Source organism: Dermochelys coriacea, chromosome 1 (assembly GCF_009764565.3).
Source record: "Dermochelys coriacea isolate rDerCor1 chromosome 1, rDerCor1.pri.v4, whole genome shotgun sequence".
NCBI lineage: Eukaryota > Metazoa > Chordata > Testudines > Dermochelyidae > Dermochelys > Dermochelys coriacea.
In genome coordinates this window covers 347,901,802-347,927,926 of record NC_050068.2, presented here as the reverse complement: position 1 = coordinate 347,927,926, position 26,125 = coordinate 347,901,802, and the positions used below count along the sequence as shown (strand labels likewise).

Sequence of the window (26,125 nt, the reverse complement as noted above, 5' to 3'; positions counted from 1 at the left end):
GTTGCCCAAGGTCACAATTAACTTGCAGCCATTCAGTTCAACCTCCTGCTCAGGACAGTAATAGAAGGTCTGGTCTAAAGGCCCCGTATGAGTCTTTTCACTGCTTCTCTTGTCCTCACTGCATCCTTGCAGGGATCGCCTAATGGCCATTCATGGCTCAGCAAATCAGGGCCACAGGCATATACCTGGCATTGTCTTGCCTTGGCCAAGTTTGACTTCAACAGGGCTTTGGGCCAGCACAGAACTCCTTGCAGCACTGAGCCCACCGTGCTCAGATACTATGGTAATAGGTGTGGTTAAAAATACCTGAACAGCTACATCGATGTACCCTGCTCTAAGGAGCTTACACGCGCCAGTCCCTAGTGCTAACTGTCTGGCATTGTTTGGAAGCAATACATTTATAGAAAAGTGCCCAGGACTGCAAGTCATTTTCAAAATCATGGGCCATCTATGGCTCTTGGCTCTTACTGGTTCTAAACCCAGTGTAATGCCATCGAGTTCGGCGGTGTCATGCCGGATTTACTCCAGGGAAAATGAGATCAGAGTCTCATGCCAATCATCTGCGCCAAAGTGGGTTGCTGAATCCAGCATTAAATGAAACAAAAAGTTAGTCTTGTTTGCTGAAAGAGACAGATGAGAGGAGCTGATTCCAGTGACATCCTGTTTGTAAATGACTCACCATTTCAAGAAACAGCGGGATGCCAAGAAATGAAACCACTGCATTTGGGAGCTGCCTGGAAGAGATCTTTCCAAAAGGGGTTCAGTGTTAATAACAATTTTGAATCTTTGTTTCTTCTTACTGATACATTTTTGTGAACGGTGGTGTTATGTAAGAGAAATGGGAGCTGCCCCTTTAAGAATAAGGTGGATGGGCACAGTGAATGAACTAATGTGCAGAGCATACGCTGCTGACAGAGGTGACTGGCCTACAGCTGGGCACTTAGTCAGTCTCTGTCTGCAAAAGCCATCTAATGAAAGTGTTGGACTCCCCCAGACCAAACAAAGTTCTCTCGGAAAACCTGAGTCTTGTGCGAAAAACCTGAGTGAAGGTGCGACATGTTCTCCTGTAGCTTTACATGCCAGGTCAGGATGATGACAGCTCCCAGCATGGTGAACGTTAAGAAAGACAAAAGAGAAGAAGAAAACTGGGGCCCTGCAAATCACTAACGGAAGGGAGGGTTGCATGCAGGCCTGCTCTGCTGTGTGTTTATGCTGCCTCTACTCTCTATGCTAACAGGACAAAAACTTACTTTCTGCAGGCAGGCACTTAGATTTGAGATCAAGCTCTGCACACAGGGAAAATCAAGAGAAAAGTCTTCATCAGGGAGCACATAACTCCTGTGTGCTCAGCTGATTCTGCAGGCAACAGAGTCCTGAGCGATTTAAAGTATCCGAGACGGAAAACAAAGGTGTTGCAGTTACCTAGCTACATACTCCACATTTAGTGGGCTACATTGAGGATTTAAGAGGATTTACCAGGCTCATGGGCAAATGGTTCTCTGTGTGGGGTGAGTTTCACCCTAACTGAATTTTGTTTTAGATCAAAGGAAAACAGCCAAACAAGAAAGAACAGAGGTAAAGGCTCCATGCAAGAGAGCACAGTATATGTGTCTCCTTGGTGACAGGCTGCGTCTGAACTGGACACAAAATGGAGGCTGTGCCAGCAGTCATCCAGACTCCTAGAAGTTGGGAGGCATAGTACACAGACAACAAAAGCAGAATCGTTCCATAGCTGCATACATCAGATTCCAAGCACGATGCAGTCCAGTCAGCTGTTCTTTGTAGTGCATGAACATCGAGTACTCGTAAAAGCTTGAGTCAAATAGAGTTGCAAGATGAGCGGGGTTTGTGTGTGTGTGTGTTGCGGGGTGGGGGTTTAGATGCAATGGAGATATCACTCTGGAGAAGAAGAGTGGTCCAGAGGTTAGGGATGCTGGAGACTGAGGTTCAATTTCCTGCTCTGTCGCAGATCTTCTATATGCCCTTAGTCAAGTCACTTAGCCTCTCCGTGCCTCAGTTTCCAATCTGTAAAATGGGGGTAATAGGACCTCCCTGCCTCACAGGAGGGTTGTGAGGTTAAATGCATTCCAGAGTATGCAGTGTTCAGATACTGCAGTAATGGGGGACAGCTATGTACCTGCGCTAGACTTTGGTTATGTGCTTCAATCCCTTTTTGTACCGGCGGCACCAGGGTAGCAGAGAAGCTTGCTTAGCTCAATCTTTTCCCCACGGAACAAGGCCAGCCCCATCATTTCCAGCTATCGCAAATGGCTGCTGAGCTTGAAAACAACCCCAGGATGCAGTCAAAGGAGCTGCAATCCCCAAGGCTTTTGCGAGTGCTCACATTGTCTTTGGCAATATTTTCAGTGCTTGCACCCTGGGTTCCCTTCAGCAGCTAGCTTGCTGCTGTGCAGGGCCCCGAACGGAGATCATTGTTCCACCCGTTGTGGTGCACAATGCTATAGCTGCTAAATGCGGGGTCTGGCATCCCAGCCTTGTTTCCGAAATCACTCTTTATTTGACAGCTCTAGGTGGAGGCTGCAAGGTTAGAGCAGACTTGTAAAAAAATCCCCAAACAAAACGCCCTGTGATTTTCCAGGCAGATTGAAAGGATTTCCTGAGCTGGGCTAGACAAGTTTCCCTTGCTTTGTGTAGGGAAACAGATAGTTTGTTTCCCCCCTGGATTTTCCTAGATCTCTTTTATAGCGCAACCCTTTTGATCTTTGAAAACAGCTCTGTGTTTATGCCACAAAGGCCAGAACACAAGCAATTCAGGTGCCTGAGTTGCGTGTGGAATTGCACATGCAGTCAGAGCAAGTGCATGTGCAAATCAGGCAGGCAAACCTGGGGGAAATTTACCCTTTTGCAGCGGGCTTGCAGAAGACAAGGACCCAGGAAGACTGAGTCTCTTCAGGTCCCCTACGGGCCACAGGCCAGTTGAGAATTGCAGAGCTCAAGCACAAAGAAAAGGAGGACTTGTGGCACCTTAGAGACTAACAAATTTATTAGAGCATAAGCTTTCGTGAGCTACAGCTCACTTCATCGGATGCATGTGTGCTCAAGCACACTCTGCCCAGATCCTGACACGCCCTTTCTGCTGTGGGGAGCAGTTGGTGTAGGAACCAGTGACACCAGCTTTACACCCTTGCCTAGAGAATCCTCTTTGTGCACCTTGAGCCAGAAGGAACAGGGAAGAATGAATCTGACTTGTGATGTCTAAGCCAATGTCGCATAGACATTCCGGCACATCTGTGCTCTTTTCTACAGTTGCTTTCATTTGTTAAATGCAAGCCTGAATAATGCATCTTCCCTGCCCTTTGCTGCCTTCTGGGTGCTTGATTTCCCAGCTGTCACCCTGCACGTACTATACTGTATAACATTTTGCAGGGTGCTGCATGCTATTCAACTTCACAGCGGGAGAGCGAGAGAGAGAGCTCACTTTCATAATTCAGCCTGACCTTGTCTACCCCAGGCTATGATAAATCAGCTCATGACAACCAGTTGGGCCTGGCCAATTCAACAACACCGAAGCCCGATGTTCTGAAGGCAAGTCCTCTTCATTTTACACTTCTCCAGCAGGCAGGGCCACCCACCGAGGCACAGTGATGTTTACCTTACTCCTGGAAGGCCGCCAAGGTATACAGTTTCAAACAAAGCTATAGAGAACTGGGAATAGGAACAGCTCCGGGCCCTATCAGAACCTGGTGTTCTTTCCACGCTCTCAGCCAGCGCTGGATGCTGCTCTCTTTGTATGGGTGCAGCTCCCACGGACTTGTTCCTATGTAACTGAATCGGGAATGTCGTCCATTCCCCTAGAATGGCGGGAAGAACTCAACAGCAGCCTGACCTATCTGCATGGAGATTTATCACAAAGGCATCATGGTCATTTTTTTGATCCAGTGAGGATTACTCATATTTTTAATGTTGTGCTTTAATATTTGTCTATGTTTGTCAGAAAACAACTGGGTATAAAATCAAAGAACGGTGAGGCCACCCGCTCAGTGATCCAACCATCCATCCATCCGCCTGTCTGTCTGTCTGTCTATTTTCTGTAAAGCCCTTCACTGTAGTACCTGAAGTATCTCCCAGATAAATTAGATCTACGTAGCCAGGAAGGTAGCAGAACAAGGGGCCAAATTCTCTGTTAGTGTAAAGTGGTGCAGCTCCCTCAGTTTACACTGGCAGAGACTTTGACCCAAGGGATTTTGGGGGAACCCTGCAATAACATAAGCAGGCATTCAGTGGGACGCCCCCTTTCCCCCATGTCCATGCAGAAGGCGTGTGAAGGCAGAAGGTGCCCTCCGATGGGAAAGGGGATGACCCTGCCAGGAGATTTCACTGATTTGCCCAAGTTAGGGCTGAAAGAGCAAAGGGGAGTGACCAAGTCAAACGCTTAGAGGAGCCTCATGTCCGGGGCATGTCCTGTCCCTCCACCCCTCCGTGGGCAGAGAGGGCCATGGACGCAGTGGATCTGGTGCTGGCCTTCTGCAAAGGCAGATGGGAGATCCTACCCAGGATATTCATACACACAACACAGCTCCACAGGACCGGTGCAGAAGGGGAGTCTGAGATGGGGCAGCCCAGGACCAGCAGACCCACCAAGAAATCTTTTGTAAAAAGGATGCCATGTGTCCCCACAACACCACTGCTTCTCTTTCCCTCAGGGCCCCAGGACTAGTTCCCCCTCTCCCATACCTCTGTCCTCTCCTTCAAACCCTTTCATCTTCACCCAGTCTACACCCATAGCTCTCTGTCTAACTGCAAGGCCCCCATAAGTCTCTCCACAACAGCTCCTCCATACTGTTTCCTTCCTCTCCACCATCTTGTCTCTTCAGCATCCGCTGCCCGCCAAAAACGGGCCATTGGGGGTTACCTGAGGAGCGTTTCTGAGCTTGTGCGGCTGCCCCCGCCTCCCCCAGCTCTCGCCCTTTGCGCGGGCGCCAGATGCCCCAGAAGCCAGTGGGAGGCTCAGCAGACAGGAAGCCGGGAGTCGCGGGCAGGAAAGGAGCCAAGAGCTCAGCACATGGGGCATTGTGTGGTGGCTCGAGCCGTGCCTCAGAAGGCACCGGACAGCGCCCCACGTGCCATCTCCTCATGGGACAATGAGCAGCAACCGGCAATGGGGGCGGGGAGATAGCGACTAGCGGGGAAGCAGGACAAAGCTAATTCCTCCTCCCTGAGGACACCTAATGCTGGGTGCAGAAGAGCTAGGCCTCATTGTCCTTTTCATCGGGAGGAGCCCCTGAGCCCGACTGGCCCCTCCACCCTCCGTTGTCAGCACCGCGTTCCTCAGGTCTGGAGTGTGGAAAGGGTCCCAGGGGCAAAACCCCAGGGTGAAGCCCAACGTTCTCCAGAGCCTCCAGCCAGGAGCCCTGGGACCCTGTGGTAGTGAATGGCTGCCATGTTAAACCCCACTTCCACTGCCAGCTCCCTGGGAACTGGGGGGAAGATGGGGTCCATGGGCATGGGACTTACAGGTGCCCCGGCTTCCACTGAGTCACAGCCCTCTACGGATGCAGTGAGGGCAGCATGTGAATGGAAGCCGGTGTCTCCGGGCTGGGGAGGGCAATAGGGAAGCTGGGAAACTCTGGGCAAATCAGACAGCAACCAAATCCAACCACCCAAGAAAGTGATTTCCGATCCCAGCTCTGCCTCTTACAGCCCATCTGCACAGGCTAAATGGCCATGCCCGGGGGTCAGACTGGAACACAGTGGAGCCCTGAGGGTGTTTTAACGCACTTCAGTCTTCCCTGTGCAGAGGGACCAAACTATGGGAGACATAGGCACCGACTCCGTGGGTGGTCCAGGACTCCAGCATCCATGGGAAAAAAATAGCCAGCCCCAGTGGTTCTGTGGCCCGAGGGCTGGCTGATGATCAGCTGTTTGGGTGGCCCTGGGGTTGGCCACCAATCAGCTTTTCAGTGGCCCTGGGCCTGGCTGCGGATCAGTGAATGGCTGGCAGGAGGTGCTCGGGGGAAGATGGACAGAGAGGAGCAAGCAGCAGACGGGCAAGGGAGCCTTGCGGGAGGGGCGGAAAAGGGGCAGGAGGAGGTGGGGTGAAGGCAGGACTTTGGAGGAAAGGGCAGAACAGGGGCAGGAGGAGGTGGGGTGAAGGCAGGGCTTTGGGGGAAGGAACGGAACAGGGGCAGGAGGAGGTGGGGTGAAGGCAGAGCTTTGGGGGAAGGGGCAGAACAGGGGCAGGAGGAGGTGGGGTGAAGGCAGGGCTTTGGGGGAAGGGGCGGAACAGGGGCAGGAGGAGGTGGGGTGAAGGCAGGGCTTTGGGGGAAGGGGCAGAACAGGGGCAGGAGGAGGTGGGGTGAAGGCAGGGCTTTGGGGGAAGGGGCAGAACAGGGGCAGGAGGAGGTGGGATGAAGGCAAGGCTTTGGGGGAAGGGGCGGAACAGGGGCAGGAGGAGGTGGGGTGAAGGCAGGACTTTCGGGGAAGGGGCGGAACAGGGGTAGGAGGAGGTGGGGTGAAGGCAGGGCTTTGGGGGAAGGGGCGGAACAGGGGCAGGAGGAGGTGGGGTGAAGGCAGGGCTTTGGGGGAAGGGGCGGAACAGGGGCAGGAGGAGGTGGGGTGAAGGCAGGACTTTTGGGGAAGGGGTGGAACAGGGGTAGGAGGAGGTGGGGTGAAGGCAGGGCTTTGGGGGAAGGGGTGGAGTGGGGATGGGGCCTCAGGGCGGAATGGGGGTGGAGCACCCACCAGGAAAAACAAAAGTCAGCACCTGTGATGGGGGAACCATGTTACTGAATCATGGTGTAGTCTTGTAGGGAGAAAAATGGGCTTGTGCATAAAGCAAGAGGCAGGATTCCTGGGTTCTATTCCTGAGTCTGTCGCAGGCTTTCTGTGTGAACTCGGGCAAATCACTAAGCCCCAACGGGCCTTAGGTGCCTAAATCCCTTTGAGGATTCAGATCTCACTGTCCTCTAAGTTTTTGGGTGTCCACCTTGAGACAATGAAAGGGGCCTGATTTCCAGAGCAGCCACAACTCCAGTTGAAATCCATGGGAAATGGGGGTAGGCAGCACCTCTGGCACTCGGGGCCTGTATCGGCATCTCCGGTTAAGCATCCCAAAACCAATGCACCCCAAACGCATGGACACTTGAACATCTGGGCCTTTGACCCTCCCTGTATTTCATTTTCATTGGGGATAATGAATGATACTGCCCCTCACAGAGTGATGTTTGCAAAGCACGCTGAGAACTCATCTGGAAAGAATGACAAGCGTGCAAAGTGCTATTATTATCATCAGTTGGACAGGCCATTTTTCTGGATTTATTGCCAGCCTGGTGGAACCTGTTTGCCAAGGAACAAAGCAACATTCACCCCTGGAGATAATATTTAGGTAGGGGCCAGCTTTGACAGCTGCTGGATGCTTATATCTGATCTTATGCAATGACTTGCCGCATAATTGTGAGTGGAATGACTTGATTTTCTTTCCTGCTCCGTATTAACTGAGGTTTAACCAATGTTATTACAAAAGAGCACCTGGCAGTCGGCCAAAATCGCAAGGAGTGCTGGATTGAAGTAGCCTGAAACAGGCAACTGCCATCAGATAACAATGGGTTCTCTAAAGCCAGAAGGTTTAAACAGAATGGGGTGACGATGCCAGCTTCTTGGGCATACGATGGACGTTGGAACTTGAAAAACAAAGGCAGGGTTGGGGTGTTGCCTGAAACCCCAATCTGTAGAGTTACCTGCTAAATGAAGACGTGGACATTCAGTTCTTGGGGAGCTTGGACATGCAGAGCCTGATCCAAAGCCCAACAGAGTCAAGGGAGGTCTTTCCATTGACTTCCATGGATTCCGGCTCAGCTCTAAAGACATTTGCTTTTCTCCATGCCCTATGAGCTGTAACACTCTTCTAGTTTCCATTATCCTAAATTGTTCCAACTGTACAGTGCAATCTCAGCACTGACTTGAAGTAACTTGAAGGGAGAACATCCATGTAAACTAATCTGATAGCTACACCTATCTGCAAATGAATACATGGTGCCTTACTGTAAAAGACAACCTTTAACTTGGGGGTGTCATTTTGTGCCCAGAATTAATTGCACCCCATATTTATATGCTGGTAATTAGTGATGTCATCTGATTGTCTGCACATATCAGGTGGCTGGGTGGTAGCATCCTGTCATTTGGGTCTGCAATTAATCGTGAGCACAAGAATGCAATAATATGGGGGATAGATAGATAGATAGATGTGGAGGGGGATCGCAAGGTAGATGTACCTAGTCACAAGAATTAAAATGCCAGATTGGATCACTTGATGATTCCCTGTTCTGTTCATTCCCTCTGGGGCACCTGGCATTTGGCTACTGTCAGAAGACAGGATTCTGGGCTAGATGGACCATTGGTCTGATCCAGTTTGGCCGTTCTTATGTTCTTATTGCCTGGTGCACCAGAACAATCCACATTGCAGAAAAAGCCCAAGCAAAACATGCTCAAAATAAGCGACTTGCTTCAGTCTCTCTGACAGAGACGATTCCATTACAAAGCCATGGAGCTCTGGTAGCTTTCATGTTAAGATGCCTGGGTTTGTTTATACTAGGCCTTACTTTGCTTTAGCAAATCAAGATGATTTTGTAGTGAGCATATCAATGCCCGTGGTAAAAGCTCTAAACACAACAGTTGATCAACCATCCCCACGAAGCATGACTAGAGACAGATTCATTCCCCCTAGAGCCTGGCAGGAAGGAGATGGATATGGGCTTACTTCTGTGTTGTTAGCTTGCAAATGGAGCGGCTGTTTTTTCCTTTTCTGGCCCTTGACCAGGACCAATATTCAGTTTCAGAGATGCAAGAGCAAGAGATCTGCAGATGTCAGGAGAAAGCCCGATCTCAAGGCTCTTTGACCCAGAATCCCAAAGGGATGGTAAGAATCACAGCTATTAAAAGCCTATGAATTGGTCTAATCAACCCCTCTGCCAGGGTAGCACCAGAGTCTCCTCTCCATCGCTTTGTCTAGTCTAGTTTTAATGGTCTCATGTGGTAGGGAATCCTGCCACTTCCCCCTGGAGAACATGCTGCAGCCCGACCCAGCAAGTGTCTCCTAGGTTCTAAATCCTTCAGACATGGAGGACTAAGTGACCCTGAATAACTGGTGGTGGTGGTGTTAGTCATCATTTGTCCATGTCGATGTCTTTGAATTTTTCCTCACAAATCAGTCACTCCAACACATTAACCCATTTGTGAGGGATCTTCTCTGAATTAGTCCCACTTTCTTTCAACTCCTCCTCTCCTCTGTCACACTGTATGACGGTGGATACTCAGGGCTCTGTCCGTTGCAGTTTTTGCTTTACACCGTGTCTCTGGACAATCTGGCGTCACCTGTCATCTCTGTACGGGGGACTCAGACATTTCTCTTTCTCTGTCTACCACCAAACCACTTCCCTCCATCCCATCCTGTCTCTCTGACATCTCTTGGGTGGCTTCAGCTTAGGGTGACTGTATTTCTTAAAGTAACAACAAGACGGCTCAGGACTTGCCTGAGCTGAGCCGTCCCCTTCCATCCCCCCCGCCACCCGGGCTGACCCACCGAACCCCATGCTGCTGGGAGGGCGGAGGTCAGCTCTGAAGGAGATGCCGGCTGCCAACAGCAAATTTCTCCACTGCTGCTGGCAGACAGCGCTGCTTTCACCTGACCTCTGGGCAGCAGCCGCAGCTCTCCGCTTTGCCTTGAAGCCAGGACACATATCCATTTTTAGCAAAAAGGTAGGGATTGCCAGGACATAGTTGATAAAGGGGACTGTCCTAGCCAAAATGGGACATATGGTCACCCTACTTCAGCTGAAAGGGAGAGAACTGTGGTGTAACCTTAACACCGTTTTCAATACAAGCTATCACTTTTAGTGATTTCCTGATCCTGCTTGCAGCTAGGGGACTCTGTAGAGAAGCATGTGATCAGGGCTTCTGCACTGCACTCAGACTCAGTCTGCAAAAAGCCAGCTTCTAGCAAGGTGGGGGTAAATTGTGCTTCTCTGTTTTAGGGAGCAGCCTGCTTTGTCTCTCTCTCTCTTTTGAGGTTCTTGTGTGTCAGTGTTCTGAATTCTAAGAAATAAAGTAGTGTGATGTTGCAACCAAGCAGCAAGAGGCCTTTTATGTTTTCATTAACTTCACTGTATGTAGGCCATGAACATAGCAACAATGCGCTCAGTGCCCATGGGCTGAAAACCAAGAACTCCTGAGTTCTTATCCCAGCTCTGGGCCTCAACTTCCCCATGTGTAAAATAGGGATAAAGACACCTCTTCCCAGGGCTGTCATGAGGATTCAGTAGTTAAGGGTTTGTCAAGTGCCGAATCTTAATACACTAGTAAAATGGCTGGGACCAGGGAACGCCAGAGGACAAAGTTCATATGAAGCCCAGTGAAGAAGGTCAATAAAGATAATGAATGATGTTGCACAATCATATGCAAAGAGAGCAGAACCCTGCTTAGGAACTAGGTTAGGAAATGTAATGTACAGTTTAGAGCCCATAGAAAAATGTAAAAATGTGAGGATCTGGGAGAGGTGCGGGAAGGCAAAGGGGAAAAAAAAAACCCAAGTCGTTAATAGATGGAAAATTCCTGCAACTCTCAGTCAAGTGCGCAGCTGCAGTAAAATCAGGCTAACAAGGTCCTGAGCTCTATCAGCTGAGAGCTATAAAAGGACAAAAAGATGTTAGTCACTCGACAGAGTTGGTTGGACTCCATTTAAAACATCACATACACGTCTCTGCCCGTTTATTAAAGGATGTTTTTCTGCTGGAGCAGAGAGTGTGATACAGGGAAACATAATGGGGATAATTTGGGATTTTAAAGGCAGCTTTGATGGGGAAATGGTTCAGGGAGTTGAGATCACTTTCATCAGAGAGCAAAGGATTTCCACACAGGGTGAGCAAATCTGCATTGCCCAAGGGGAAACTGAATAAAGAGTAGGTCAGGCTGGGGAAAGAGTCCAAGGCAGAAAGGTCAGCAGCTCAAAATTAGGGCAGCTGCACACATTTCATTCTTTATTTACATGATTGCACCGTGACTAGCAGTTTCATACGAAGTGAGTGCAGCAGACAGACAGACAGACAGAATGCAATCACTACTGATTTTATTCAGAACGATTTCTTGCAAAACTGATAAATATCTTGCCCTGTGGAAGCTAATCTCTGGGTTTCTAAAATGTTGCTATTGTTTGAGAATCCATAATGACGCTACCTCGGTTTACACCAGTTGAATATCTGGTTGATAGATGTTAAAGCTAGAAGGGACCATTATGATTAATTTGACCTATGATTTAGTTGGGGATTGGTCCTGCTTTGAGCAGGGGGGTGGACTAGATGACCTCCTGAGGTCTCTTCCAACCCTCATCTTCTACGATTCTATGACCTCCTGCATAACCCAGGCCATAGAATTCCACTATGTGCTTCCAACAGGAGAATAAGCGAACATTAGACTACAGAGCTCAATAGCTTGTGGTTGACTATAGACCATGTCCTTTAGAACCACATCAGGTCTAGGTAGCACACGTGGATGATAGATAGATAGACAGATATTCCAACGTGATGAATTAGGTCATTAAAGCAAATGCAGTTGTGTTTAGAAGACATCTGGAGTTATGTTGGAACAGAGCCAGACGGGGGAGGGAAATGGAGAAGGGGTGACCAATTCTGTGAATAAGAATGGTAAGGAAGCTGAGATGTGAGATACGTTTGCCAGTGAAGACTCTACTGAGCCCAGTAGCCGTTGTGTGTTCTGAGATTCTCTAGGTCCTGTAGCAGGGTACAGAAAAATTCAGTCCCAGCTGAGCATTAGTGATACATCATTGCACGGATTTACACACATCTTGTGTTCAGAACCCTCCCCACCTCTGGCTGTCCTGGATTTCACGCTGAGGATCATAGGCCGAGCATTGTTGTTATCATAGAAAAAAACCATGCCTCTTTGAAAGTCAGAGCACAAAATCTGTCCCAGTACACAAACACCAGAGAGAGACAAAGAGCCTTGCATCCAGACGTGTGTTTGAAACTTTGCTCAGCTGGTGGCTTAATAAATAGAGGCACAAACTTCATCTGAGCTTAATGTCCAAGCTGAGATTTTTAACAAGGCCAAGTTTGGTCAAGTTAAGATTTGGGGATGGAAGGGCTGCAGGAGAAACTAGCTGGGTCTGGTGCTATTACTGTCTGCAGGCTGCTCCATGCTAGTAGAAATTAGCGTTCAGTTTGTTTGGGGTTTTTTGCATAAGCCTCTTTGCTAGAAAGTTCTGAAGGATGACCCCGTCCAGTGCAACATTCATGCCAGTCTCCCAGGTTGTATTGTGTCTAGCCTGAGCAGAAGAGATCATCAGCTGAACATGTGCACCTGGTTCAGCTGCCCCAGGGGCATTTGATTAACTTCCTGTTAATGTTTCATGCTAGCCAAAGGGCAGCGGGTCCAGTAGTTAAGGCAGTGGCCTGCCCTTTAGCAGAACTAGGTTCAGTGCCTTCTCTACCTCAGGCTTCCTCTGTGAGCTTGGGAGAGTCACTCAGTCTCAAGTGTGACCTATGGACTATGCTCACTCCCCCCACCCTTTGTCCCTAGATAAACCGTAAATTCTTCATGTGTTTGCCCAGTGCCTGGAGGCACTTCTCTGGCTCCCCTCACCATAACATCTAAGCATCTCCCAGTCTTTAATAGAGTCATTCTCACAATACCCCTGTGAGGCAGAGCTATTACCCCAAGTTTACAGATGGGAAACTGAGGCAGAGCGCCACTAAGTGACTTGCCCAAGGTCACACTGAAAGTCAGTGGCAGAGAAGGGACTAGAACCTAGGCCTTCCAGTTCAGTCCCCCACCCACTGGCCCATCCTGCCTCGCCTGATGGGCTCTAACTTTGGGCGGTGCAACTATAATGCAAATAATCGTAGTAGCAGAGACTGGCTGCGCAGTTGTAGACGGTTTATATGCACTTCAAGTGAGAATGGAGAGTGTCCTGGTTTCATGTCTTTCCCACTGCAAGCTCTGCTGTTTCAGTTCCTCTGTCCCATAGCACAGGACGGGGAGCCAGGACACTGGGGTTCTAAAGGGCTTGGAGATCCGTGGATGAAAAGCTCTAAGTGTTAATATTAATCTTCTCATCAAGGGATGAATATTACAGGGATTAAAAATACAGGGAGAGCATAGGTTAAAATGAGACAGCTTCTGGCATACTAAATTCTCTTCCCTCAATGGCCTTGTTTCTTATCTGAATCAGTTACTTTGCTGAAGAACTGGTGCTAGTGGAAGAAGCAGCCATCAGCAACAGCTGTTGCAAGGAATCTAAATTAAATGACCCACACAATTTTCTGTGAGTTTTACCAACAGAAACAACTCATCAGCCAGCTTCACTAGCTCATCGTCCACTTCCTCATCCAATCCATTAATACAGCTATTAAATAGCAACCTGCTATCAGCCTGCCTTCACTTGGCGTAGCAGCTAAGCATGGGGACATCCCGATTATTACTCTATTCCACGGCAGAATTTGCTCAAGCATATTGATTTTCCATAGTTGTTTGCAGTGGTGTTGTTGCCGTGTTGGACCCAGGATGTTAGAGCCGCAAGGTGGGTGAGGTAACAGCTTTTATTGGACCAACGTCTGTTGGGAAAGAAACACGCAGTTGAATTCCAGAGCTCTACCTCAGGACCTGTGTGGAGTTCGAAAGCTTGTCTCTCTGGTCCACTAAAAGCTATTACCTCAGTCACCTTCCCTTTCAGAAGCTCAGCTGGCTTGACCTGATCATGTCCTACTTACCCCAGGTTATGGTGGTGGCTGAAGCTACACATGGTCCTGTATCCTTTATTCTCATCAGCAGAGAAGGATGGCTCTGTGGTTAAAGCACATGAATGGAAGTCAGGAGCCCAGCACTTCATTCCCACCTCCACTACAGATGTCCCATGTGACCCAAATCACACAGGGCCTGGTTTTCAGACGCACTGAGCCTTCGTAACTCCAAATGAAGTCAACGGCAGCTGCGGGGTGGGAGAGGTCATGGGAGATGAGATAACGAACTTGCAGCAGCAGGCTCAGTAGAAAGCAAGGTTAGTGCTTGGCCAGGGAAACACCTGCCAGCACCAGTCTCACCTCACCTAACCCCAGCTAGGCCAGAGCAATCCCATTTCACTGATGTAGACAGGACAGCGAGAGTAGCTCCAGCAGACCTGGTTGGATGATGCCCCACGATGCTGCTAAGTCCTTTATGGTCTCCTGGACAAGGAGCTGGGGCAGCTCACCTGATCACCAGCTGTGTGGCTAGTTCATCTTCCTCATGCATGGCCAGAAACTTCCAGCCTTAATTACTGACTGAGAAGCAACAACTAAGAATGAAAGTAAAGTTCCCACCCTGGGAGCACAATGTGTGTGTAAGTCTCTCTCCTTTAACATGTCAGAGCAGCCCCAAGAAGAAAAGGGCTGTCACATCTGCAAGAGCGGCTGAGTTTTTAAAATATTGTAAAGAGGAGACACACATTGTAATTTCGAGCTATACACACAGTGATGGTGCTCGGTGCTTCTCTAGCTTCTTCACCCCCCAAGTCTCTGAGTATTATTGGTAAATTCACTTTAAAGGCAAATTATATTCGCTCTTCCCAACTAATTTACTGTGTGTGGCTAGCTCAAGACAGCAGACATCTCTTACTTGTTCTGACAGTCACTATCCAGGATTTTCCTGCTCTTCAGGGAGTAGCTGCATGCCATGCCACCTGAGCTCTTTATTCTCAGCGATTTAAAATGTTCACTTTTCCACAGTGTGGGTTTTTTTTGGTAACAAGTTGATCTTTCTTCCAGGACATGAACTGCCTGAAGAACAAAATCATGCATTCAAAACCCCACTGGGAAAGACTCTCACATTAGTCACCACCAGTTGTTACTTACACTTGCTTCCAGGAGTTTGAATTTTGCACCCCTACACCAAGTAAAGTGTCTTACTCCTCACAGCTCCTCAACAGCTGTGTAGTTCAGAGGTCAGGTCGCTGCTAGGGCATCACTTTGCAGAAATATTACTGGAATGTCTGATAAAGCTCTTTGCCCAATCTCCTGACACTGTTCTGGGGAAAGAGGCACTGGACCCTAAGTCCCTCTCCCAAACATGCATGTATGTATCCTATTCTTACCCTTCCTTAGATACTTGCAGATTGTTAGAAACAAAAGATAACTAAGTATTGCAAAATAAAGGAGATTCCTTTCTAGGTGGTTGTTTTTCAAAATGGGACAGAGAGTCCTTCTGATCTATAAGAGAGCAAAATGAACATCTCTCTTAGTAGTAGTGCCTATCGACCCAAACTGTTGTTTTTGAATAGACCCATCCGGTTCATAAGACCCTCTCTCCTGTTTATGAGAACTCACACCCTGGCTGGGTCTACACTAAACTTTTTTCCCCTAATATTTCTGACAGTTGCTACCTCCCAGGCAGCAAGGCTGGGGAAAGTAGATGGTTTGCCCATGTCCTCCAATGCTGCTCAGAGCAGATCTAGGTAACACAAGAGCTGAAATACAAACAGCCTAGCTAGAGTAGAACTTCCCCTGTCGATAGCACTAGTAGATCTGCAGCAGTGATCGCAATGATGGGAAATTTTAAGAAAAAAAAAAATCTAATGTGGCTAGGGTTCTGTGTTTAAAAGCCTGGAGTGAACTTTATAGGAAGCGAAGGTAATTCTGTAACCAGGTAAAGGCAGGGACTTTTTTGTGTGTTTGTGTTCGCTACAGGGTCAAGGACGAGGTCAGTACTCAAACATTAACCCAATCCTAACTACCCAAAGGCAATATCTGTTGAACAGGTTATATAGAGCCAGTTGGCTTATTCATTGGATGTTCACTGACTTTCTGAATGGAATCCTTGTTGACTTAGCCCTGCTCCATCTGAATCTCATTTTCCAGAGACCACATAGATAGAGCAACTCAATAGATGCTTTTAGATAATCAGTCCCAAAGCTCTGAGAGGTTCAGGAATGCCACACCACCTCTCCCTTTGGCTGTCATTAGAAGATTGTGTCTTTCTTGGTAGGTTGTTTCAATGAGTTATTTATAAATCTTTGCCAAGTAAGGATTCTCCCCCCAGTCCCTCCCCCACATTTTTATTGAGTGAGTTTGAAAGCAGTATCAGGATCATTTTTACACCGCAGTGGAAAGTCTGTAGAGTTCTCTCTGATATGTGTGCGTCCAATCTGGTTTCAGGGGGATAACTGGAAGCTACCTTCTCTCTCTGATTTCTGGGGGATAAATGGAAGCTACCATCTCTCTCTGATACTTGGAGAATGCAGAGAAGGGAACTTAAGTGAACTTGGTCACAGGTCACACAGTATTGTTTGTTCTCTTTGTTGGCCCCATTAACAAAAAGCATGTCAGTAGAGATGGTTTTCAAATGCTCCAATGTCTGACTGGCAAAGCAAGTACAGTATATCTTTACAGACTGTTCTGAACAAGGCATTCAACTGATTTAAAACAGAGCCAAGTTTAAAAATGACTTTGCCGGGTCCACCCCATCCAGGCAAAACATAATTATATCCGTTAGACTAAAATATTTTGTAACAGTCTAGGCTATCAGTTCAACCCCAGAATGCACAGAGCCTTTCGATCTCAGGGAAAAGCCAGGGTGAAAAAAGAATAGAGGGTTTATTGGGGGGCACTGACACCATCATCATCACTGGTTTAAATAGATACTTTTGCATCTGTACTTCCAGGAGTTGAGAAAATTAAAAACACACTGCTTGAATGTGAGCAATTTGGGTTGTATACCCCTTTATAAAATGAGTTCTGCATGTGTCATGCATGGAAGCTTGCTGTTGTCAGAGTTCCATTTTGGAACCTCAAACAAAGCAGTAAAAACTAAGCTCGTGTCTAGCCAAGTGTTAGGGTTATTGGTGCAAAGCTATGGGTAATTCGTAGCCTTCTCAGCATTAGACTTCATGAAGTCCTTCGCAAGCCGGAGAGAGGACTTCGATCACAACCAGCAATGGCTCCCAGGAACTGCAGAGCCCACATCTCAGGCGAGGTGTATTTGACAATGACATTGGTGTTTGCAGATTTACAGCAATGTGCCCTGTCCCTTCTTATAGCACCTCATTCTGTAAAACCCCTTGTCATGTGACTAGCTCTTCTGTACACAAGTAGTCCCATTGCTTTGGGTGGGTCCACTTTGAGAGAGGGTTTGTTGAATCAGTAACATACCCTGGAACAAAGAATACTACTTCCTAAGAGGCATGATATTTGTGATGAGGAGGATTTACTCAGGGATATTTCCACTTCCCCCCCTTGCAACAACATACACAATACAAGTGAGATGCTGTCAGGTATTTAATTGTACTTGGCACTTTAAACTGTACAGTACATTTACAAAGAACCACTCATTTTGTTGTGTCTATTTACATTCTTTTCCAATTTTTTTTTTTAATCACTGCCAGCCCAACAGCTTGCAAACAACAACTCTTTACATCTGAGTTACAGACTCTTGAAGACTGATTTATGTAATGCTTTAGGAGCCTTATTATCGGCTTTCATTACTGTCTCAATGAAAGGAAAAAACCTTATCGTTTGAATTGAAGCTGTTACCACTTTGTATAATTGTTCCTATGCCATTTTGCAACATAAGGCTTACTGAGTTACTTTCATTCATCCCTATGATTAAGGCCACCAAAAATGTGTCAACTTCATTATTATTACAAGTATAAATACTTGATCACTTTCCATTTCTTCTCTTCATAACATCACATCCTTTCTCTTTTCCATTCTTCTATGACATACAATATACCCTCATGTTTGCCTCCAGAACTGTCTTTCATATTCCAATGAACTTTAGATGTTTCATTTTGCCACATAAAGCAAACAACTTTCTCTTCTCCGCTATTTGCCACTGTCAATGCTTCTCTCCGCACAAACCTTCTGCGACATTCTTAAAGCCTTCAGCTCTTATTAATACAGTTGTCTTTCAGTAGTCTAGAGCACACACAAGCCATTTCACTTGCTTATCATAACCAACTCAAAATGCTACACTGAGTGAGTTGTTTTCCCCTATTCCTATCCGCTCAAAACAGTATGGCTTGGTTTCATTTTGCAAAGTTTTGAATTGACTTTAAAAAACAGAAAGAAAGAAAGAAAGAAAAAATATACACACACACACTTTTGAAAAAGAAAGATCAAGTACTTCAAGAAAATGCCAAGTTCAAAGTCACAAAATACAATACATTGAAATAATTAAAAATACAAAACAAAGTTCTAAAACCACCTATTTTAAAATATAAAAAATTAAATACCCGGCAGGTTATGTAAATGAAAATGAGGAATGTACAATGAGCAAACAAAGATGAAGAGTTCCAGTAGGTAAAATGGAAAACTCATTGAACCTGGGGTCTGTTTTTTAAAACATTGTATTGCATGAAATAAAATAATCCAACACTGCAAAACATGCATCTCATAAGGGCAAGAATACAAAATTGCTCAGATTTAGTTCTAATTTTAAAGTTCTTTTGCAACATTGATCCAAAAGTTGTGAATGGTGCATAGCCTGAAACTTGCTGGATTTTCCTCAAGGGAGCACATTGACATTATCGCCAATACAGATCACTTGATGTTTTCCCGTTTCAAATACAGTACCATAACACTGCTTTGGAAAACTGAAGTCTACTCTTCAAGTCTGCCATTAAATAACAGTCAAAAGCACAAGAACTTTTGAATCATTGTTTATTTCACACTAAAAATCTGAATCAAGGTTGCCATATCTTCTTCAAAAAACAGACTCCAGCTCAACAGTGTTAACTGCATACCAGTAGCTGCCATTAAACAAAATACATTTATGTTCAGCAGAGTAATCCCATCATGCTCATGTTACAAGAAGAAAAATGTACACATTATTTATAAATAAACAGTCCTTCCGCTAGGAAATCCCTGGGCTCCTTTTACACTAATGTTTCTTTCTGTTTGCTGCTTAATGGCTTTTCTCTTGTTCTTTTGTGCCCAGATTGTGTTCTGTGTGTTTTCATGCTCTTGGCTTCCTCTTTGTCCATAATGGATCCACACTCTGATGTGTTTTCGTCTAGCTCCATCTGAACTATACCAGACATAGTGGACTGCCTCCTCTGGACTTTGACGTTGGAGGCAGATGGGTTGTTCTCTTCAGACTCTTCACTGAGCTCGGGCAATTCTTTCAGGTCTGTTGGAGCAGCATTCCGCTGGAAAGGTGCGATGGCCGTTCTAATACAATTAAACCATTGCTGCTTGTGGAAGATATCATTGGCCTGCAGTGTGTGGGACTGGCCGGAGGAGGGGTCTTGGAACCGAACTCTGAAGATATTTTTAGCTGAAGATAATCATAAGAAAAGGAAAATCAGTTCTGCAAATTAGTACTTAAGGATTCTATTAAGACTACTGTCCTAAACATCTGTACAGCTGTGGTTATGGAGGAATTTCTCAAAACATGTGCATTGAACAGAGAATGCAAAGCATCTAGTCTGCACATTTGATTTCCACCATTTCAGACACAATTCACTTATGACGGTGCAAAGGCAGGTCACACACATTTCCTGCCTGCTCTCTGAGCAGGTAAGTGCAGATGACAATTCCTAGACCTCCCCACATGTTAACACAATTCCTTTACACCGAGTGGCTTGACAAGTATGCATTACTAATGAGGACTAATTGGCTTGTTTTGTACCTTTATCTGAATTGCTAAAAGCGCCTCTGAAGGACCCTCCCATTTTCACATCGCCATCCTGCAGGTCCTCCAGCACCAACTCCTGAACTGGGATCGGTTGTCTGTACACCTGATAAGAGTGACGCTCATTACGAGTGACTGGCCGAGTTAAAACCAGGATGTCTTGGAAGAGGAAAACATACAGCTTCTAAAAGAGGAAAAAAACCCAGAGATGCCTTGTGGAAATGTTTGCGTTTATAGTCAGATTAAAACATACTGTTCTCAAAGTAGTCACATCACTCTGGTTTGACGCTACACTAGCATCAATCCTACCTACATGAACCTCGTTAAATGTCCTGTTATAGTACCTCTGTAGTAATACATGACCCCTGACAATGATATTATTTTCATAAGACTGTGGGTCTGAATCTGCTCTCTGCATATGTCCACTGTTCTTTGTAAAGCTCTATACAGTGTTGTTGTAAAGCTAGTGCGGTGCTATCAGATGCTGCTGTAATTAAAAAAAGGAGGACTTGTGGCACCTTACAGACTAACAAATTTATTAGAGCATAAGCTTTCGTGAGCTACAGTTCACTTCATCGGATGCATTTGAAGTGAGCTATAGCTCACTAAAGCTTATGCTCTAATAAATTTGTTAGTCTCCAAGGTGCCACAAGTACTGCTTTTCTTTTTGCGAATACAGACTAACACGGCTGCTACTCTGAAACCTGCTGTAATTAAGATGACTTGGGGAGAAGACAAACCGTTGTCACTTCATTTCCACTCAAGTAGCTCTGTGCAGACAGCATTTGTTTGGAAGAGCTAAGGGCCAGATTACATCATTGGGAATGTTATGACACCTTCACAGTAAATGTTAAGACAGGAAAACCTTTTTGATTGAATGCTAAATGCATAGCATGCTTCCTTTGGTAGTTTTATGCTAATTATTTTGCAATATCTGAAGGCCCTTAGAAACACTGGCAGCAGTAAGCTTTCCTGTAAAATTAAAATAAAGCAAGACATCACATGAATTCTCTTTTTATGTATTATTGGATTCGTTAGCGTCCTCTAAAATTAGGGCTGAGGGCTTAAAGGATCCCTGCTCTGCTCTGGCTAACAAACAGATTCAATCTATCCTTCTCCAGAGGTGGGGATGGAGCGGGAGGAAAGCTCCCAATTTCAAGATTTCAAATTAACATAAGACACCAATAATCAGACAAAACTTACATGCCCATTCTTATTCTTCAGCTCCCCATGGCACAGTAACACTTTGCTGGCTTCGATTCTAGGGTCCTTCTGTTTCTCGTCCAGATATTCCAGCTTGTCAATGTAATACTGACATTCTGATTCTCCCTTCTTCAAGTTGATGTCAGAGAGGACTCCTTGGATTATAGAGATCTATAAAACAAAATGTTTTAAAAGTTTGATTGCATGGGGATCTATGCTTTAGTTTACCCATTCTTTAAGCTCTGCTAATAATAACTAGCTTTGATCCTGTAAGAGCTCAAGACAAATCACCCACTGAATTTCACTGAAGTTCCGTTTTCAGGATTGGGCCTGTTTTGAAAAACATACCCCTCCATGATTGAGGATTTAAGAGCTTTCTTATAACCCCAGAGTTATAGTAATGGTTATGTAATATCTTCATTATTACTTACTGCTTCTTCCAAAATCTGGACATCAGCATGATCTTTAGGAGTATGTTTAAGAATTTCTTTTAAGAGCAGTGGATATTTCACCAGCCGACTTCGAGGAATATCTAGGAAGCTCCAGAGGTCTAGCTTGCGACTGAAAGGGGATTCAAGACAGCGCTGAAGGAAGTCCTGGACTCTACGGTCTTGCTTCTTCTGATCCAGAAGAGCTTTGGCTGCCAATTGGTTACTGCAGTAACCTTTGTAGGCATTGAGTCCTGGTAACTAAAAGGACAACAGAGCAACATTTATTAGCTCACAAAAGCTTAAGCTCAAATAAATTTGTTAGTCTCTAAGGTGCCACAAGTCCTCCTTTTCTTTTTGTGGATACAGACTAACAGCTGCTACTCTGAAACCATTTATTAGTTAGATTCTCGAGGGAAGTACTGACCCATAGGAACATGTCATACTTATGCTGTTGGATTATCTCTTAACAGACTATTTGGTTTGAACTTAAAACGAATTGAAGATTTAAATTGCATATGTGCAGTTAATTTGTGGGGGAAATGGCTCTGCATCTAATCCTTTGACCTTTAAGGTTAAACTGTGATAAGAGTCCTGCGATCACCTCACTTATGAAGGCGCTGGAAAATACAGACATTGCAAATTTAAGTCAACGCAGGGTGAAATTCTGGCCCCACTGGTGTCAAAGGACTCCCATTGATTTCAGTGCAGCCAGGGATTTCATTCGAGATCTTTAACATAAGGCAACAAGAGCTTGTTGCTTTGTAGCTTCTAACTTCAAACCTCCTTTAAACTCATCACGGTTTTATGTCTGGTTTCCCTGTCAGCTAGTTAGAGTAAATAACCAAAGTGATACTCACCCATTTCACAAGTATGGGCCCAATCTGCTCCACTGTTCCATCAGGTCTTGTTGCTTCTCTGAGCCTTGCCAAGAAGTCTGAAATTTACAAGCAAAAATGGGAAATGCCACAAGCGTCTCAGGTATGGGTCAGGAAGTCTTTAGGATTTGAATTAGAAAATGCAGATTTTTAACTATTGTCCAAGAATGAAAATTAAGTAGCTGCTCTTACCTTCATGCAGAGGGATATAAGAATCCAAGTCCCCAAAAATGTGTGTGAGTTCCTCCTCTGCCATGATAGACAGTTTCAACATGGGGTCATGATAAGCCTGTCAAGGAATAGTGCCAAATTACACCAAGATCCTCCCAAAGAAAGTTATTAAATGCAGTGTATATTTGGGAAAATATTTGTAGATCTACAGTTAAGAGCGGGAAGGTCTCATGTGCAGCCTAGGTCTGACCCTGCACTCATGGAAGTTAACAGCAACAGTCCCATTGACTTGATGAGTGCAGAATTGAGCCTTATATAAAGGTACTAGGACCACAAAAATGAAGAAAAAATTCTAGTACCTAAACTGTTCCCAAGATGACTTTTATATGGGGAAAGAGTACCCACAAATATTTGTTGTGGAACTAGATTATTGCAGAGTATACTTTTTCACCAGATTTATTATGAAACAATCCAGTACAATGACTGTAGGACTGTTCACTTCACCATTTTTAATGCAATACACAGTGGATTCAAAGCATAGTGCTAATCCACACACTGTTTGCACACATGAAGATGACCTCATTAAGCTTTTATATGTGATCACTAACCATAAGGAAAGAAGAAAAATACTAACCTTTCTGGCAAGTTTAAGATCCTCAATTAAATCCTGTTCTCCTCTGGACAGTTCATATATTGCCTGAGAGAGAGAGAGAGAGAGAGAGAGAGAGAGAGAGAGAGAGAGAGAGAGGGCAAGACATTGAGTTATTGCCTCATTTTAGAGAGCAAAGCGGACAATTAAGTCTAGCTGCTCTTTGAACGTAAACACACTGCTACGTTATGTACTTTGTACCCCATTTCTGTTCAGTTTTTGATAAAAACCCCAAGTATGAGTAACAAATCAATGTCTCTGCATAGTCTGAAACAAACAAGTTTCTGCAGGCTGAACTCCAGTGTGCCACCTCTGTCTTACAATCCAAAGTAATTCCTCCCTCTTCCTTTGTGTTGAGAAAGGTACACAACTTTTAACTCTGTGAAAGCTTTGAAACTACACAGCCAAACTAAATACTAGAACCTGCCTACTCACGACTTTTGCATACGAAGTGCAGAGATTTACCTGAAAAGAACATGAAGGTCAAAATCCCAGAATTCATTACTCAGTTTCTACTTAGTCAATAGGAGTGCTGCCTAAAAACTAAATATACAAAGGCCTCACCATTTGGCCTTTAACCCACTGTCAAGAGCTTTTAGAGAAAGTAATCTGGCCTTAAAAAAAGAACTCTCTAGTTTAAAATTTCAAAAATGACTAATGACTTTGGTTGTGCTGAGCACCACCTTCTAAAAAACGAGGCTCCCTTGAGGCATCTGAAGTTGGGCACCCAACATAACTAATCAATTTAGCAATAGAGTCCTTAATTTTCAGAAAGTTAATACAAGTGGATCATTTCCCCTAAGTCAGGACACACCGCAGAATACAATCAATCACTTTAATAAATAACAATTTCTCCCTCCCCCTTCATCTGCTTCCTCCAAACAGGATAACTAAAGGCACCAAATGCCTAATGGTTGATTGACAGCCTACCTCCTGGCGTTTAATTTCTTTGGTGCTCAGAGTCTCTTTCATGTTGACATCTAACATCTCTGACCAAAGGACACTGTTTCTTCTTTTAGGAGGTGTTGGGGCAGCAGATCTGCTACATGACTTCTGGGAACAGCCGGGGGATTTGCTGTCACCACGGAGGGAAAATGACTATTGGAGGGGGAAAAAAAAAAAAAATATATGAAAAGTTTATTTCTTGCAGATGTACATAAATAAGTGTCATCCATACACCACTCCCAACCCCCCCTTTGCCCTTCCTCTACCGCCCAGAACAGGAAGACACACTCAGAAGACGCTTTTCCTCAAGTAAAAGGAGTATTTCATAACTGGTGATAAAGCCCCTATGATCTGCAACTGCCAGACTCTTTCCTCACATCCCTCTCATCACACTGTGAACCAGAATTGCTTCTGGAGGAGGAAAAAAATGGAGACTGAAATCTAGTTACAAGGCACAATGAAGCTCATAAATTAAAACTAATTCCACCTCTGGGTTCTGGTGACGCTAACAATCTCTAGTGCTTTGCAATGTCTCTACATCTGGGTTATAGATCTAGGTCTAGTGTAACTCTGTGTTTAAGCACACACTATAATACATACCATGTACATTACTAGAATATGCACTGATTTGTGTATCAGTTGACTCTCTCCTTTTAAGCTGCTTTATTCCCTTTCCCCTTCCTAAACTGCAAGCAACATGGATATTTTATACTACCTAAATAAAACCAAAAGAAGCAGCAAGCTCTTCACCCCTCTCAATGTGTTTGAGTGGCTCAGGAGCATAGAAGAGGTCATTCCTGGAGCACATCAGATTTGATCTGCATTTAGGGACCTCGTAGCACTTAAGAGTTACTTATCAGGCCTGCATTCAAGGGAGCTTTTTTCACCATGAGCCAGGGGTGGTTTAGGAACTTGCAGCTCCTTTCTGTGCAGCTCCCTGATTTGGTATGGGTCAGTTTCCCAAGAGATGCCTTGAAATTATGGCATCGATTCCACAGGGCACATTACTTCCATATTCACATATTCTTTACCTGTATTGTCTGACCAAAACGCCGGACTGCACCATTTCTTACCGGGGAGATCAAGTTCGCCAAGGATGTGACCCGAGCTAGAGGTCGAATCCGCTTATTACTTGGCTCCTGTAAGTTATAAACAAAAAAGAACACATTGTACTGACTGTGGTTTACTTAGCCTTGATGTATCAATGCTGCCCAGGCTTGTTTAAGGCATAAGCAGATTTACTGTTTCAAAATAGAGAAAAGCACAATGCTTTAAAGCAGTCATCCCCCTTAAAGTCAAACCTGACACTGTCAATATTTAAACGTGAAGGTCACACTCAAGTTGCAAACAAATTCTTCAGTGTTGCAAGAGACAAGGGTAATGGAATCCATTATAATCAAAATGTTCAAAACTAGTTTTGAACTGTAAATAGGCAAGACTCGGAATGGCTTCACTTTTCTTGCGAACAGTTGGAGATACACTAGCTGAGTCGCAGCCCAAATGTAACTTGTCACCACCCCATTAATTGAGCTATGGCAAATTTACACCAGATGAGGATCTGCCCTTTAAGCGTTAGAACCGAGAGTGTTTTCTCCCAAGGAAAACATGGTTTCCATTGTTTTATTTTGTTTTGGAGGCAGGAGGCATAAAGAACAGCCAGAGCGCAACACAGTTTTATGTAGCGAATATAACCAATGGCAGATGTATTACATGCTGAACATTCCAGTGAAGTACAGGTAAATATGGAGGGAGAAGTCAGCTGATTAAATTTAAAGCCCTCAGCCTAGGATCTATTTTTCTAAAATGAGAACAGATTCTCTTTCGTATCATTTAACTCCGAAAAACAAAGTTGTTGATTTTGCATAACACTGATTTGTGCAACGAGTCTCATCAATAAATATTAAAAAATTCTGTTCCAGTGGAAGCGTCTCCATAGATGGAAAGTCATCATCTCATTGCAGCCTGTAGGCTCTTAACATCAGATACGATTTTAATAAAATAATCAAGCTAGGGTAATTACAACATACGGTTCCTGATACAGAGTAACTGTCCTAAAGGAAAGATATGCACAATGGGAGGTAAGGCAAAGATGGAATGAAAGTTTGATGCTAGAAGAAAAACTGCAAGACAGGCAAAGTACATAAAAATAATTGCAAGTTGCATACCTATAGTGAATGGCACTCCGAAATTGACTGCTGGATCACAGTGATACTTCAGTT

The 26,125-nt window shown here is 45.2% G+C and overlaps 1 protein-coding gene across 3 annotated transcripts in view; it reads right to left on the bottom strand.

Moving 5' to 3' along the window:
* Positions 1 to 17,258: 17,258 nt before the first annotated feature.
* The window catches only part of NET1 (neuroepithelial cell transforming 1), a 70,588-nt gene continuing 61,721 nt past the window's right edge, over positions 17,259 to 26,125 (bottom strand). For all 3 annotated transcript variants that reach the window (XM_038415093.2, XM_038415109.2, XM_038415115.2), the window contains 9 exons: positions 24,938 to 25,045; positions 23,892 to 24,059; positions 22,947 to 23,009; positions 22,334 to 22,430; positions 22,124 to 22,200; positions 21,267 to 21,524; positions 20,836 to 21,006; positions 19,630 to 19,816; positions 17,259 to 19,275 (listed from right to left, as the gene is read on the bottom strand). In XM_038415093.2, coding sequence (XP_038271021.1) covers positions 18,875 to 19,275; positions 19,630 to 19,816; positions 20,836 to 21,006; positions 21,267 to 21,524; positions 22,124 to 22,200; positions 22,334 to 22,430; positions 22,947 to 23,009; positions 23,892 to 24,059; positions 24,938 to 25,045 — 1,530 coding nt within the window. In that variant the 3' untranslated portion in view covers positions 17,259 to 18,874. The remainder of the gene's footprint in view (positions 19,276 to 19,629; positions 19,817 to 20,835; positions 21,007 to 21,266; positions 21,525 to 22,123; positions 22,201 to 22,333; positions 22,431 to 22,946; positions 23,010 to 23,891; positions 24,060 to 24,937; positions 25,046 to 26,125) is intronic.